Source organism: Asparagus officinalis, chromosome 5, assembly GCF_001876935.1.
Source record: "Asparagus officinalis chromosome 5, Aspof.V1, whole genome shotgun sequence".
Lineage (NCBI taxonomy): Eukaryota > Viridiplantae > Streptophyta > Magnoliopsida > Asparagales > Asparagaceae > Asparagus > Asparagus officinalis.
In genome coordinates, this window is record NC_033798.1 from 70,399,348 (window position 1) to 70,416,742 (window position 17,395).

At 36.6% G+C, this 17,395-nt stretch overlaps 1 protein-coding gene across 1 annotated transcript; it reads right to left on the reverse strand.

Annotated features, from left to right (window-relative positions):
* LOC109842883 (amino acid transporter ANT1-like) lies at positions 5,875 to 8,336 on the reverse strand. The gene is made up of 3 exons (XM_020411787.1): positions 8,094 to 8,336; positions 6,903 to 7,562; positions 5,875 to 6,553 (listed from the first exon to the last, which is right to left on the reverse strand). Exons 1-3 carry the CDS (start codon positions 8,313 to 8,315, stop codon positions 6,146 to 6,148), a joined length of 1,290 nt encoding a protein of 429 aa, XP_020267376.1. The 5' UTR covers positions 8,316 to 8,336; the 3' UTR covers positions 5,875 to 6,145.

Sequence of the window (17,395 nt, forward strand, 5' to 3'; positions counted from 1 at the left end):
TTCACCGATTGAAGAAGACATCAGAATCGCAAGATGCTAGGAATTTTTATTCTGAAGGCCGTAAGTAGGGATAAGTCAGCGCGTCTAAACGTGTTGTCGTTAGCCCTTGAAAGCCAGTAAGAAAGGACAAAAGCTCACTATTCGACATTGTGGCAGGTTGTTATTAATAACACCATAATCCGTGCCTTACACGCACGGGGAACTTTATCTCGGCTCCTAAATAAAGATAAGTCAACGCCTAACACGCGTTGCCGGTTTAGTCTTTCTCTGAGTAAAAAAGACATCAGAATCCGAGTCTGAGGACTTTTATCCCAAATCCTAAGAAGGGATAAGTCAACGCCTAACACGTGTTGTCGGATAGTCTATTCCCGTGAGAAAGACGAAGTCTACGTATTCAATATCATAGCACTAAAAGAGTTAACTCTTTTAGCATAACGTTACATGCGGAACGGACTTAAACAATTTGCATGCAAGCCCGATTCAAACGGTAATCGGTAAAGGCACGTCAAATCCGTCGATGGCTAAACATTTGCTAAAAATCCTGAGTCTGCATCTGATACATGCGGCCGGGTAGTCTATTTTCGTGAGAAAGACGAAGTCTACGTATTTAATATCATAGCACTAAAAAGAGTTAACTCTTTTAGCACAACATCACATGCAGAACGGACTTAAGCAATTCGCATGCCAGCCCGACTCAAACGATAGTCGGTAAAGGCTCATCAAACCCGTTGATGACTGAGGGTTTGCCAAAAATCCTATGAATGTGAGATCATTGACGCATCAGCCCCATTAGTTAGTCTCGTGACTCGAGCATCCAACAACTTCGGGATAAGATCCATATCTGCTAACGAATCAACTTTAATAGTTGGTCCTGCAACCTCAACACTTGAGACTACCACACGTTGCGATAAAAGTCAACGTCGGGCAATCCGAAACCCTAAGTCACACTGATCAACGTGTAACCCTAGGTCAACGCGAGTTAATGCATTACGATAAAAGCCAATATCGGGCGATCCGAAACCCTAGGTCAACGTCGGTCAACGCATAACTCTAGGTCAACACCAGTTAACTCGTTGCGATAAAGGTCAACGCACGTCAATATATCGTGATGGAGATGGTCAGTTCAAAGTTAACTCGATGATACGAGCCAAAATCGATTCACCAATTTTGATTCAATATTTCAACGACGGCCAGACGATAAACGCAGCACCGTGAGAACTTCAGCTATTCGCCAAAATATTGAATAGATTGAAAATCGAAGGAGTCAAGAATCAAAGCTAACTACAAGTCCTTTTACACCGACTGAAGGTTAGACCGATCATATCCAAAGCATTTCAGGCTCATCTATAAAAGAAACGAAACTAAAACACTTTGGAGGGGGTATCTGTAGACGTCAAAAATTACCTATAGGTCCCCGCACGTGGCTCGAGATGGAGAGGAGACGATGAACGTTGTTATTCGAGTCTCAGAATCTTATTTGATAATGATGAACACATGAAGTGAGTCGACGGACCATGCGAACCAACGAAATTTTGGAATAATCGAAACACGAATGAATTGGGAGCTGCACGTCGCTTACGAAAGACGAAGCGTCCCTCATGTCCTATTTACTCCATACATGATTAAATCATGAGAGCTTGTAGATCTCCTCGTCAGCTTTCCAACGTATTCTAGATCACATGATTCCGAGTTCGGATGATAAAAATACGGCGAAAACGAACGAAGTGCGCGAGACCAAGCCCTGAGCCAAACCGAGACACTACATAGTATCTCGGCTAAGCCGAGACACCCATAGTGTCTCGGCTTAGCCGAGACATCACAAGTGTCTCAGCTTGGCCGAGAAACTCACAAGTGTCTCGGCCAAACCAAGACACTCACAAGTGTCTCGGCCACGCCGAGACACCCGCGGGTGTCTGCAACCCGAAAAAGCTGATTTTGACGATTTTTCGATCGTTAACCGTCAGGATTTGCTCTAACTGATAAAATATCATCCATGAACATGGTTAAGTGGTTACAACTAAGGATAAGAGGGAATCAGCCATTCTTATCTGAAAACAGAGGTCCCAAAACCTATAAATACAGCCCCAGGGCCTTTATTTTTTTAGATCTGGAATTCTCGAGCGTTGGCGAAGCCCTGCTGAGGACTGAAGAGCCACAAATTTTAGAGAGGAGGAGGAGATATCAGCTAATTCTTCGGCATAAAGAAGATGAGTTCGTCAGATCTGCAGCCCGGTTCCTTCCCTTGAGATTGCCCCGTTGTGGTGATCTCGAGAAGAGTAGTTATCTCGCTGTTGCCGAGATAATTGCTTCAGTTTCTTAATTCATTCGCGAATCAACAAAGCACCGGATCTGATCTAATCGTTTGGTGGTCCACGGATATCAGCGTCCCCATCACAGGCTAAGATCCCACGCAAGCAGAAGACCGATAAACGATCTCTGCGTTTGTTTTGACGAGAATTATATTTTCATTGTGTAAGAGTCTTATAAAAAGACTATATTTTTGTATTTTCATTGTAATGACTAAAGTTAAAATGAATACCTCAATGAAGAAACCAACTTTGTCCCCAAACAATGACTGAGATGACTCGACTTGTCAGAAACTAGTGACAAACGGTTGGGTTTCGTGAGTCGACTCATGACAGGCATGAGTCGACTCAACCTGATGAGTTGACTCATGATAGGCACGAGTCGACTCAACCTGATGAGTCGACTCATGACTGTTATGAGTTAACTCACGGGCTGAAAACTAGATGCTTCGATTCTTCGATTCACCGTCTCGTTCCACGCTTCAAATAAACATATATATATATATATATATATATATATATATATATATTAGGGTTAGGGTTAGGTATTTAATCAAAAATAATTAAAATAAATAATTACGGGTACTTAAAAATTAAACTAATTACAGAATAATTATCTACAAATAAAAACGTATATGTTGTGCTAGTACAACAGTTGATACGAAATAGTCAAAATATACACATATTGTACAGTTAAACAAGAATAATTAATAATAATAATAAATTTACTTATATTTAAAAACAAATAATTATGGGATAATTATATACACAGTAAAACGTACTAGTTATACTAATACGACAGTTGATACGTAATAATTAAAATAATATAATAATTTACATAAATAATATGTAATTAATAATACAACATATTATACGAAATAAAACATAATAATAATAATAATAATAATAATAATAATAATAATAATAATACATATTATTTAAAATGATACGTAATAGTATTGATAACACAACGGATAAATTCCAAAAAAAATTTACCGCACAAAATTAATTTTATAAAAATTAAAATCATTTAAATAAATATAAAACTTGGATTTTAAATCATAGAAATTTCTAAAAAATCAGAAAAATACAAATACTCTTTTAAAAATAATAATTAAATATTTTAAAATACTAAAAAATTATTTTAACTAGTATAAAAATTTACGGTCCTTACAACCTTTATACAAACAGTATTTATTTAATAATAATAGTATAATTAAACTTTATAATCTAAAAAAACATGCAATATAAGTAATTAGTTTAAAATAATCTAATCTAATCTAATACGAAGGAAATAGATGAAAATAATATAAAAATTGTTGCAATTTCATAATTCATAATTTTTAAAAATCTAATATAATCTAATCTAATAAGAAGAAAATAACAAAACACATATTTGTTGAAGGAGATAAAAGTGCTATGAAAATTATTGCAATTTCTGATCTAAAAAAAGGATCAAACATACAATATAATTACTCGCTTTAAAATAATCTAATCTAATCTAATAAGAAGAAAATAGATAAAAGTAATGTAAAAATTGTTGATATTTCTTGATATGAAAAAAAAGATCAAATATACAATATAATTAATTATTTTAAAATAATCTAATCTAATCTAATAAGAAGAAAATAACAAAGGCAAATACATGTAGAAGGAGATGAAAGTGCTACGGAAATTGTTGTAGTTTCGGCTTATAAACATTGATATGTGATGTTGCATGTGAGAGGATAACAATTGTAAATAGAGTTCTATTTAAATAATAATAGTATAATTAAACTTTGAAACTAATTATGCAGTGTCGTGAACTACTTGAATTTTAGTTGTTGAGAGATCGCCACGTTGTGTCCTCATATTGCAACCGTTTATTTTAATTTTTCTTTTTTATAATTTTTAAAATGATTTTGTCTCTTTAATTTGTTTGGTGGATTTTGCAAATACTCCGTCCACATTATGTATATTTGTAGGTCTGCGTTGTTCTGGGGTTCGAGCTCTGCAACGAACATTATTTGTCTCACTAATTTGTTTGGTTTTTGTATATACGACATTCATCTTGTATACATTTATAAATTTGGCATTTAATAAATTCATTTAGGTTTACATTTTAATTTAAACTATATCATTATCTTCATTTAGTAACCATATTCATATTCTAATATGTACATATTTGCACCCCTAGCTAATTGTGGCTAAAGCCTGCATTAAAAAAAACCATATGTTAGTTTAAAATGGTTAATATACCCTTTACGTACTCAAAACCTTGGTGATATCTGACATGTTTTCTGTCAGGTTTTAAAATAGGAATAATTACTTTTCTTATTAAAAGTTACACACGTTGGCCCATAAAATAGAGGTGGAGGCAAGTAGGGCTGGGCATATTCGGTTCGGTTCGGTTTTATGTCCAATCCGCATCCAATCCGAATTTTTCGGATTCTCAAAACTCTCATCCAGATCCAGATTTTTTCCCCTTCATCCGAATATTCGGCCCAATCGAAATTCGGTTCGGTTCGGTTCGGTTTCGGTTTTGAATTTGCAAAGAGTTCTATCCAAAGACTTCTGTTGTGAATTTGTAAGCTGGGCATTGTCCTCATGATGAGGTTCCTGAGCTCGCCAACAAAGGTTTATTAGACTGGTTATCATCTTTAGAATAAAGTTTTAAGTTGATATAATTACGCAGAGAACTGATGTTTTAAAGATGTTGTTTATATAATACAACATGCTTATCTCTTGTAAGTATCATGTACATAACACATTTTGTGATTGATTTGAATCTTATGTAATTCTCAAGATCTTTTCTGTGAAATTTTTTAACTAAAGTTTAAGTTTATTTAATTACACGGGGGAGTGATGTTTTGTATGATATTGTTCATATAATGTAGCGTATGCATCTTTTGTAAGTGCATCATGTGCATAACAAATTTTCTGGATTGATTTGAATCTTTACTTAATTCTCAAGGATATTTTTCTGTGATATTGTTATACTCGTTGCTTGAAACTGCTCCTTGCGCCGTTTGAATCTATTGGATGATAACAGGAAAAGTTTTGAGGTATAAGTTTAGTCTCTAAACCGTCCAACAGAATTCGGGTCGGTTTTTTTTGGGCGGTTCAGGGGTTCAAACCGGATCCAAACCGATTTAATTCGGTTCGGGCGGTTTAGAGACTTCTTCTCATCCATTTAATTCGGTTCGGTTAACCGGTCCGTTTTTTCGGGCGGTTTTTTCGGTTGAACCGGTTTTTTTTTGTTTTTGCCCACCCCTAGAGGCAAGTCTCATTGAGTCGGATTGCAGTCATACACACACCATACTTCTGTGATGCAAGCATGAGAATATTCCATCAAATATTCCCATGTGACACTTATTTAAAACTTTTTATTCTTAACGTTTGTTGAATTTAATTAGTTCTAAACCCACCATAATTCTATTTTAAAATAAGTTAGACAGGTTTAAAATAGAATTAGTATGTGCTTAGCAACAAATCCAACAAACATTAAAGGTTAAAAATTTCTAAAATTAGTTTGCGAGTGCACATGGAAATGTTCGGAGAAATATTTTCATATCTGTACACTAGAAAATACTGAAGCGCAAAATTTAGAACCTTCCGGGTATCCAAGCTAGCGCTGCCAAAAACAACTAGTGATATATAAGTGCAAACTAGGGGAATTATATTTAAGTGCTAGTTAGCCTAAATCTAAGTCACATTTGCACGACAATCAACTGTTTATTTTGACATCAAAAGCAAAAAAGATCAAGTTGTAGAATCAAAAGTATATCTTTCTCCTCTTCTTTTATTATTGAATACACTGAACAGATTCTAGCGGTCTCCTGTTCTTCACGCAACCAGATCTACAAAAACAAGTCAAGAGTTGCCTTAAGACCTGCAAAAGCCCCGTAAACTGCAGACACCAAACCAACCAGAAGAATACAGTAATCAACAACTCGACGCCAAGGAGCAAGAGAGGAGCCCATGATCTTGAGGTGAAAAGATGCCGGCAGAACAAAAGAGATCAAGGCACAAATTGTGCTTCCTGTGAACGACATAAGTTGCGCAAAGCCTGGAGCAAAAGTAGCCAACATAGTCAACAACACAATCACGAACAGTCGAGCAACCTGAGAGATTAACCAGCCTTTGGTTTGTGAGTTGTGGCAAAGATTCTGAGACCATCTGCATGATCTTAGCTTTAGCTCTATGATCTCATGGATAGGATGCATGATCATTGGGATGGTGAAAGTGATAGCAATGCATAGACCAACCTGTGTGGGCAAAGAAGAGGAATTGAAGATATTTAGCTGCTGACCGTTGGATAAACCTCCTGTTCTATCACCCAATTGTGCATACAGGCCCTCTGTAGTTGTATGGTTGCAGACAAACCCCCTGACCGAAGTTTTTCAACTCTTTCACCCTCAAAGAAAGGAACACTTATTTTTTGATAAATAGACCTCCTGTGGGCAAAAGAGTCGCAAAAAAAAACCTCACATAGGGGTCTATCCACAACGATAGAAATTGCAGAGCGTCTATCTGCAATTGGGCAGCAGTAAAGGGGTCTATCTGCTATTAAATCGAGAAGAAAGCATAGGCCTTTGGCTACAATCTAGTACTTACCTTAACAATTATTGTCGTCCAATTGTTGGGAAGATTAAGAGTGATGATTTCTTGAGTCTCTTCACCATAAGCCAGATATCCGAAACTCCCAAAAACAATATAAGCAATTGCAATTCCTAAAAAAGCTTGGAGCAACACCCAAGGAAATTTACTTGACTTAGCCATAGACCTCTCAAGGGCTAGAGTCACTCCAAAACCTTCGAAGCAAAATACAGCCACTCCAAAGGCAAAAGGAATGCTCCATACTCCCTTAAAAGCATTTGCACTCTCAAATGAATGGTCCCCAATTTTATTTATATCTTCTTTGATTACAATGGCCATGGCAAAGACATTGCATAATGTTGCAAATGCACTGAAGGGAGCAAGGAGAGAGAGGGAGCGGGCGAATGAGAGAAGGACCTCAAGAAGAAGTAAGAGGAAATATATGAAATATGAGGAAGAGATGGTAACATAGAAGGAGGTGAATACTGAAGAGAGGTTTTGGCCGATGAAGATAAAGAATGCGATAGAAGCAGCAGCGTGGGATACAAGGATTAGGAATTCAGTAAGAAACCGACCAGTTGCTCCAAATGCATTGTCACCTATATCGCCATAGGTTTGAGTTTGTGCAGGTTTATCTGTTTCCTGTGTATCTTCTTCTGACTTTCTTCTGCACTCAACCTATTTTGATCGAAAATATAAGAGGATATATAAGTTAGCCAGAGTATGTTAGTACTGAGGGGAACATGGATGCTGCTTGATGTAGAAACCCAAAATAAAGACTAAATGCATTGAAGCGTACGAGTATTATTTATTTTTGCATTGATCAATAGGCATGCATCAAGAAACATCTCTTTGGAGGGGGAAAGAGAGAGGAGGTGGCGGTGTGTGTGCCTGTGTTGTTTGGGGGGGTGGGGGCCCCAAGCCTGTGGAATTTCTCAGGAAATTATCCCCTGATCTTTGTTTTTCCCACTAAAGCCTCCCAACTCTTCACACAAAAACACCTGACTTTTTCCACAGGAACACCCAACCCTTTTTCTCTAGCTTAAAAGTTACCAAATCTCATGTATTCTCAATTGAATCTTCTACTAATATTAAAAACTATGAATTTTCAGGTTAAATTTTCCGAGATAGCTTCTCATCCAAACTCATTCAATTGAATAGATATTTTTGTAGGAACGATCTCTATTCGAAGAGAAATAAGATACTTACAAGCAGAAGCATGCAGTAATAACTAACAAGGCCGGCAAGCATGAGACCAAGAGAACCAGCTGCCCAACCTGTAACTCTAAAAGCAAAAGGAAGACCAAGTGTTCCAGTGCCCAGTATAGACACCACAATGTTTCCCAGGGTCTGAGCCGAGGTCGCCCTCCCTCTATTTCTTCCTCCTTGCAACAGTGGAATATTACTCTTCTCCTCTCCTTCAAATTCCATTAGAGCATAGAAAGATCAGAAAGAAGATTGTCAGCCGAAAATCTTTAAAAAGGAAAAAGTGAGTGGGCCCCACTAAATAATTCGCAGCTGCATATATTTTGAAATGAGGAAAAGTGCACAGTAAAATAATATTATAAAATTAGTGCATAGTTATTTCAGCTGCCTATAAATAGACCCAAAACTCTTCAAGAAAAATCAATCCCAAAAACAACTCATCATATAGAAGAGTGAGAGAGAAAAATAGAGAAAGTTTCTCCTTATAAAGAGATATTGTAATTCCAAAGTTTCTATCCTTACTCGTGGTTTTTACATCAAATTCATTTAGGGTGTTTTCCACGTAAATGTGTTCTTTTTATTACTTTTATTCTACTTTTCGCTGCGACCCTGCTCTATTGGGCTCCCAACAAAGATGCTAGTAGTTTTTTTGTTTTTCTTGTTTGATCTTTGTAGCTGATTTTACGGAGTGGGGAAGTGAGAAGAGAGAGATGTATACGATGTATTGAAGTAATGTCGCAATTTCATTAATACTTGCTCGAAAAAGATGGACTGGTAATAACTCTTTGTTTTCTAAGATGGAGGGGTACTTGAATTTCTAGCCAGATTATTTCCATTAAATCAATTATATATATTGGAGGGTTCAGATTCTACGAACCATGAACATGTACAGTTCACACACAATAATGCGGTGGTACCATTCTTTTTGTGCTTCCAGTTTAAGCTTGAGAGAGTCAAAACTATCCACAATTTTAATGGATGGTTATCATGATTCAGTAGGTTCCTTGACACATTTAAAATATGTAGATGATAAGAGATCTACGATCTAGATCCTCTTAATTGCCATAGTTAACATGAGAAGAAGAAGACGACAATGTCGCAAAGATGACAACGTTTACAAGCTGATAAGTAACTTTTTTTCATCACTAGCTGAGGAGGAGTAAAGTTTGTAACTCATCATTAAGAGACATCTTCATAGAAAAAATTTGATGAGTAATTATTTTCATTTGATTTCAGTTCTTATCAATAGAAACAATCTCTGTGTGTGTTAAAATGAGAAGTTCTTTACTCTTAAAACCTTCGCTTCCAGCAGTTATTCCTTTAAACCTGCTATTTTTTGCAAAAAGAATATGTCGAACAATCAGCAGAAACACGGTGAAAAGCACTAGTGTCCAACCAATATATCGATTAAACTCAACCAAGTGCGTTTCATTGATCTGCAGTAATATTCTCAGGTTTGGTAATGTCATCTTATTAAGACAAATGAAAATCTTCATTGTATATAAGGTCTTTCTATATGGTAAATAACTATCTTTCAAAGGCTGATATACTAGCTACTGCTGTATTTCAACTATTTTAGGAGAAACCTAGAACACGTCTCTGATACCAATTATTGGGAAAGTAAACGTTTGTTTTTGGTAGAAAATAAATGTATGTGAGTATTAATTTTATACAATTAAAGAAATCAGTAAATTTTTAAGAACAAAGGAAATCACAAACGGCACAGAAGTTCGTAAAATGTCCTTGTAGGAGTGAAATGGACCTGAACTGAAACGTAGGGGGTTAAATGGAAATTCTAAAATCTTCGAAAAGAATATACCAAGCTATCGGTACGAACATAATGAAAATCACAATAATGCAAAATCCTTTGTTGAATCAATTTATCAATCTGTTGATATTGGCTTGAATTTGTCTAAATGACCGCGGCCTATTTTGTTTTTGAAAGGGGAGGGAGGTCGCTGTCAAGTCACCCTCACTTCTCTTCTCAAAGATCTTTCAAACAATTGCGGCTGATGCTGAAGAAATTTTGTGAAAGGGAGGTCGTTGTCGTTGACGTCACTTCGGGTAAAGAGAGGTAATATCAAGGTGGCCCCCTGTTGGATTTATGTGAGATCTCATTCTCTCTTAAACTCTCTGTGCGTTTCAGAACTGGAGTGTGAGAGCTACACAAAAACCAAAGTCCTCTCAAAATTTTGTATGTGGGTTGTATTGAGAGATTGAATATAGTGAAACTCCTCTCTTGCCATGGACGTAGATCAATTTGATCGAACCACATAAACATTGTCTGTTTGTGATTGTCTCTCTATTTTTCTGGTTTTGTGTTTAATTATCACAACAAACTGGTATCAGAGCTTCTCGGTTCTAGGACAGCTTTCAATCCTCCAAAAAATGGCTTCTGTGAAGTTCTCGGTGTCGATCTTCGATGGCCGGAATAATTTTAGCCTATGGAGGATAAAGATGAAGGCTTTGTTGCGACGTAAAGGCACGGTTAAAGCTATCGAATGGAAATACCTAGAAGATATGACTAGTGCCGAGATCAAAGAGATGGACGAAAAGGCTCACAGCACCTTGCAATTGTCACTATCCGACAATGTGCTTCGTGAAGTTGCCGATGAGAAAACGGTAACGGGGTTGTGGTCAAAGCTCAAAAGTCTCTACTTGAAGAAATCTCTTACTACGAGATTATACCTGAAGCAACGGCTATACACATTGAAGATGAAGGAATGTACACCCATTCAGGAACACCTTGATGAATTTAATAAAATTGTCATGGATATGAAAAACCTAGATCTAAAGCTTGATGATGAAGACCAATCTCTCAATGTGTTGTGTTCCTTGTCTGACTCTTATGAAAACTTTGTTAACTCTATGTTGTATGGAAGAGAATCCATAAGTCTTGAGGATGTGAAGGCCTCTTTGAATTCTGCTGAGTTAAGAATAAAGTTGAATGGGAGAAGTACCGATAGGCAGGCTGATGGTCTGCTAGCCAGAGGTAGAACGAAGACCAGAGAGGGTGATAAAGGGTAATCCAGAAATCGTTCAAAGTCCAAGTCAGCACAAAACAAGAAATATGTGGAGTGTTTCTACTGTCACAAGAAAGTGTTGGACCCTAGAGGGGGGTGATTAGGGTCACGATGCTATAATTATGTAATAAAATTAAGACAAGCAAAACACAATATCCAAATGCAATCAAAATAGAGGAGATAGGGTTAGGAATCGTTATCCTGTGACGCGCGATGTGTTAACGAGGTTCGGTCCGCTGACCTACGTCCCCGCTCCCCACTCTCGAGGAGAAATTCACTACACAACCCGGTTTGAAAGCCAGAACTTCGTCTACACAGCGATCCCCTCACGATCTCACACTACATAATTGATCTCACTAGATCACACTCCCACACAATTGATCTACACAAGATCAAGCTCTCAAAATAGTAGAAATGGTGTAAGAACCCTCTCTTTACAATGTCCCTATGGCAAAGAGAAGATAACACTGAAGCTGGGATGTGAAACACAAAAAAAAACTCAGAAGGAAACAGGTTTGAAAATTTTGCTCTGTAAAAACGTTCTCTGAAAATATCTAAAAGAGCTGGGACCTTGAGGAAGAAGAAGAAGATAGGTTTTTATAGAAAATCACAGCTGTTGAAACACATAACCAATCCCCCAAAACCTGGAAACAGAATAGCGCTGAGATCATGTGAAATCAACGCTGAGATCTGTACCATATGACCGTTTAAGATATACGACGGTCGACCGTGACTTTTTCGCGGTCGACCGCGAGGCAGCTCAGAAACTCATCAAAAGTCCAGAGACTTTCGCGGTCGACCGTGGGAAATTTTTTGCTCATGGTCGACCGCGGCGGTCGACCGTGAAAGTTTCTGCTGCCCACTGACGAGTGAGCTCAGGCGCAGTCGACCGTGGCGGTCGACCGTAATCTGATACACTCAAAAATTAATATTTTGACTCACTTAAAATATTTGTAAAATATTCATTTAACTTCTGAAAATTGTGAGACTTTGTAAAATGTTTTTAATACCAAAAACAAACTGTTTGGAAAAGGAATTTTGCAAATAGGTCCTCATACTTGTAAAAAATAGTATTTTGTGAAATACGTTCAAAACTATAAGTATGAAAATGTGTGTGTTGATATCCCAATAGCTTCAGATAAAATCTAAACTATTTGCCTACATTCTAACACTAGAGACAAAAATAAAACCTAGCTAATATCCTCACGAGAATAGAATTCTTGAGTCTTGATATAGCTTGAGTTTGGATGAAGCTTCTAATTGAATTTGGTGTTCTTGAAATAACGTTGCTTCATCACTATGCCTCCTCCTCCTTTGGATATCATCGTTGTAGCGTATATTCCATTTAATCCTCCATTAGTGGCACTAACATGCTTGATATATGTATTCACTACATTTTCACTCAATAAGTAATTAGTACCGATAATGGTGGTTGTAAAACATCATCAAAACATAAGGGCTAACAATCTCCCCCTTTTTGATGATGACAACCAACCATTATATAAGAGCAAAAAAAATAAATATAGCTTATAGATAGGTGCTCCCCCTATCTTCTATGAGCTCCCCCTAAATATATGCAACAAATGAGGAGATTTCTCTCCCCCTTTGTCACCATCAAAAATGGGGTAAAGAGAAAATAAAATACAACTAAAACAAGCAAGCAAATAGAACTTTCACATATTGCATAAGCCCAAACCATTTCTTATGCGACAAAAATCATCCTCACCAAGAGGCTTAGTAAATATATCCGCTAATTGAGATTTTGTGTCAACAAACACTAGGGATACATCTTGTCTCTCTACATGATCGCGTAAGAAATGATGGCGCACATTAATATGCTTGGTTCTAGAATACAAAACCGAATTTTTGGAAATATTTATAGCACTAGTATTATCACAAAATATTTTTATATTTTGAAAATTCAAATCATAGTCAACCAAGCTTTGTTTCATCCACAAAACTTGAGCACAACATAAGCCAGGGGCAATGTATTCCGCTTCCGTAGTGGACAATGCAACGCAATTTTGTTTCTTGGAAGCCTAAGAAACAAGTGAATTTCCTAAGAATTGGCATGTTCCACTCGTACTCTTGCGATCTACCTTACATCCGGTAAAGTCGGCATCACAAAAACCATATAAATCAAAAGAGGTGCTCTTTGGATAAAATAAACCAAGATTAAAAGTTCCATTAACATACTTAATGATCCTTTTAACCACAATTAAATAAGATACTTTAGAAGAAGCTTGAAAACATGCACATGCACATACACTAAACATGATATCGGGTCTACTAGCGGTGAGATAAAGAAGACTACCTATCATACCTCAGTATAGTTTTTGGTCCACGTCCTCACCACTTTCATCCGCATCAAGCTTTAAACTTGTACTCATGGGAGTAGGCGCATGCTTAGAATTCTCCAAATTGAATTTCTTCACCAATTCCTTAGCATACTTGCTTTGAGAAATGAATATCACATCCTTAGTTTTCTTGACTTGGAGCCCGAGAAAGAATGTAAGCTCTCCCATCATACTCATCTCAAAATGATCTTGTGTAACTTTAGAAAATTCCTTGCACAAAGATTCATTAGTAGCACCGAAAATGATATCATCAACATATATTTGAACTAAAATAAAATTATTTTTCCTTTTTCTCACAAAAAGAATGTTATCAATTGTTCCTTTTGAAAAACCATTTTCAACAAGAAAACTAGAGAGGCGAGCATACCAAGCTCTAGGAGCTTGTTTCAACCCATATAAAGCTTTTTGAACCCGGTAAACATGATTAGGAAAAACATGATCTATGAAACCGGGGGGTTGCTCAACATATACTTCCTCTTCTATAAAACCATTTAAAAAGGCATTTTTAACATCCATTTGAAATAATTTGAAATTTTTAAAGCTAGCAAATGCCAAAAACATCCTAATAGATTCCAACCTTGTAGTCGGTGCAAAGGTTTCGTCATAGTCTATGCCCTCCTCTTGATTGTATCCTTGGGCAACCAAACGAGCTTTATTTCTAGTTACAATGCCATGTTCATCAAGTTTGTTTCTAAAAACCCATTTTGTACCGATAACACTAGTATTGTTAGGTCTAGGAACTAGTTTCCAAACATCATTTCTTTTAAAATTGTTTAGTTCATCATGCATACCCAAAACCCAAAATTCATCATTTAAAGCATCATTAATCTTTTTAGGCTCTAGTTGAGATAAGAAGGCAACATTACCACACTCACTCAAAGCTTTTGAGCGAGTAACAACTCCTTGTGAAGGGCTCCTAATTATTTGTTCCTTTGGATGGTTTGATGCGAATTTCCAAGCTTTAGGAAGTTCAACTTGTTCATGAGCATTGGAGGTGTATTATTGATTTGTAAAAGGTCCAATCCTCCTTCAACATCATCATCATCATCATCTTTCCTAGGTAAAACAACTTGAGAACCAACATTAGTCTCATCAAAAGTAACGTTTATAGATTCTTCAACAACGAGAGTTCGTTTGTTGAAGACCCTATAAGCCTTACTTCGAGGTGCATAACCTAAAAAAATACCGACATCAATTTTGGAATCAAATTTGTCATGATGATCTTTTGTATTTAAGATAAAACATTTACAACCAAAGATACGAAAATAACCAATAAAAGGAGTTTTTCCATAAAATAGTCCATAAGGAGTTTTCTTAAGCTTTGTTCTAATTAAAACATGATTTAAAACATGGCAAGCCGTATTGACGGCTTTCGCCCCAAAGTATTTTGGTAAATCAAAAGAATTTAACATAGTGCGTGCCATCTCTTGTATGGTGCGATTTTTCCATTCAACAACACCATTTTGTTGTGGTGTTCTAGGAGCGGAAAACATGTGAGTTATACCATGATGGGCACAAAATTCAAAAAAAAAATCATTTTGAAATTCACCTCCATGATCACTTCTTATTTTAACAACTTTCAAATCTTTTTCATTTTTAATCCTTTTGACATGATTAGAAAATTCTTCAAAACAATCACTTTTATTTGTAAGAAATATTGTCCATGTAAAACAAGAACAATCATCAATAATCACAAATACATAGTGTTTGCCTCCAAGAGAGGTAACACGCATAGGACCAAATAAATCAAGATGAAGTAATTGCAAAGGTTTAGAAGTCGATACCTCATTGATGGATTTGAAAGAAGATTTTGTTTGTTTACCTTTGGCACAATCTTCACATATGGTATCTTTGATGAAGTACAAGTTAGGTAACCCTTTTACAAGATTTCTCTTAGACAACTTTGATATCAAATCCATGTTTGCATGTCCAAGCCTCTTATGCCAAATCCAAGGGTTTTCATCAATTGACGCAAGGCACTTCACATCTTGATTCACTAATTCATTCATCTCAAAAATGTACACATTAGATTTGTGATTAGCAACAAAAATAATTTTTTCATTCATACTAATAATGCATTTGTCCGGTTTAAAGGAAATATCAAAACATTTATCACTCAATTGGCTAATGCTAAGAAGATTATGATTCAAACCATGAACCAAATAAACATCTTTTATAACGGGTGAGGGTTTCTTACCAATAAAACCAATACCTACAATTTTACCTTTCTCACCACCACCGAAGGAGACGCTACCTCCTTCAATCCTTGATAGGTACCACATCTCTCTACGTCGTTGCCGTGATGTTCCCTACAAGAGAGGAAGGTGTAGTAACTTTAGGTACTTAAAACTTGGGTCCTTGGTGGTTAGTAAACTTGGTACCTTTGGGTACCCATGTCAATCCATAAAATTCATAATTATCTTTAATTCTACAATGAGTAGAAATATGACCATGTTTCATGCAATATGTGCACACAAAATTTCTTTTGTATGTATGAGTATGAGAACCATGAAACCTATTTCTACCATGGTTATGATAATTAGCATAAGCATGAGTGGGTCTAATCCTACCACTCTCAATTTCTAGTTTTTCAATCTTGGATCTTAATTGCTTATTCTCGAAATCGAGATCTCCTAGCAATTCATCTTTTAGAGCAAAAGAGGTTTCTAGTTGTTCTAATTTCACATCACAAGAAGCATGTAACTTTTTAAAAGAAGAAAATTCCTTTGACATTCTTTTAAATTCAATGTTCAATTCCTCTAAAGCCGTAGCTAGATCACATTGCATGTAAAAAGATTCGCTCTCGGTGTCGGATATTACCTCATGTTCAAGAGCCATGAAGCAAACATTGGGATCATGAAGAGCAAGTTTAGCTCCTTCTTCATTACTATCTGAATCACTTGGTTCGGATTCCTCTCATCCGGCATACATAGCCTTCTTCTTCTTGTACTTCATGTACTTTTCCTTGAGTCTTGGGTAATCCTTAGCGATATGGCCCGGTTCATTGCATTCAAAACATTTTCCTACACGTGAAGAAAATTTGTTGTTAGAACGGGGATTAAACTTCTTATTCATTTTTATAAGTCTAGAAATTCTTCTAGAGAGATGAGCCACTTCTCTAGAAAAATCAACTTCACTATCTGATGACGAAGAGGAGTTATCACTAGCTCCTTTGAGAGCTATGGTCTTCAATTTTGGTGATGGCTCCTCAACTTCCCGTGAGGGCACTTCCTCCTTCTCCTTTCCCTTGAGCTTCTTCTCATGAACCTTGAGCTTGCCGATGAGGCCATCGAGAGGTAGAGTGGTAAGGTCATGAGCTTCTTCTATCGCCGTCGCCTTGGGTTCCCACATCGGAGTCACGGAGTCAATAAACGGAGAATCTTGTAGTTCGTCTCTTGAATAGTCAATTTCTTGTCAAGACCATGCAATTCATTGATAATGTTAGTAAAGCGAGAAAACATAGCATCAATTGATTCATTTGGAAGCATTTGAAACAACTCATATTCATGCATAAGTCCGCTAATCTTGGATTCCTTAACTTAGGGGGTTCATTCGTGTGTGATACATAATTTCACCCATATTTCCTATGCGGTTGCACACGTTGAAACTCTATTGTATTCATTTGGGAAAAGACCACAAATTAAGGCGTTCATAGCCTTAGCATTGAGATTAGCTTGGTGCCTTTCTCCATCGGTCATAGTCTCAAATTTAGGTTTTTCTACATATTTTTTCTCTATGAGTTCTAGGATGTCAAGGTCAATGCAACGAAGGTAAATCCTCATCCTAGCCTTCCAATAAGCAAAGTTACTATCGGTGAAGAGTGATGGTCTAGTGGTGGATTGTCCCTCTAGCATATGCACATTCATTGAAGCCTCCATAAGATATATAGAGACCAAGCTCTGATACCAATTGTTGGACCCTAGAG

Bases quoted from the DNA above. Each gene is read 5' to 3' on its own strand.
- LOC109842883 (XM_020411787.1), bottom strand. From the start codon at position 8,315: ATGGAATTTGAAGGAGAGGAGAAGAGTAATATTCCACTGTTGCAAGGA. The intron at 7,563-8,093 runs GTAAGTATCTTA...CGATCAAAATAG, and splicing joins ATTACTGCATGCTTCTGCTT to GTTGAGTGCAGAAGAAAGTC. The intron at 6,554-6,902 runs GTAAGTACTAGA...TTGCCCACACAG, and splicing joins GGACGACAATAATTGTTAAG to GTTGGTCTATGCATTGCTAT.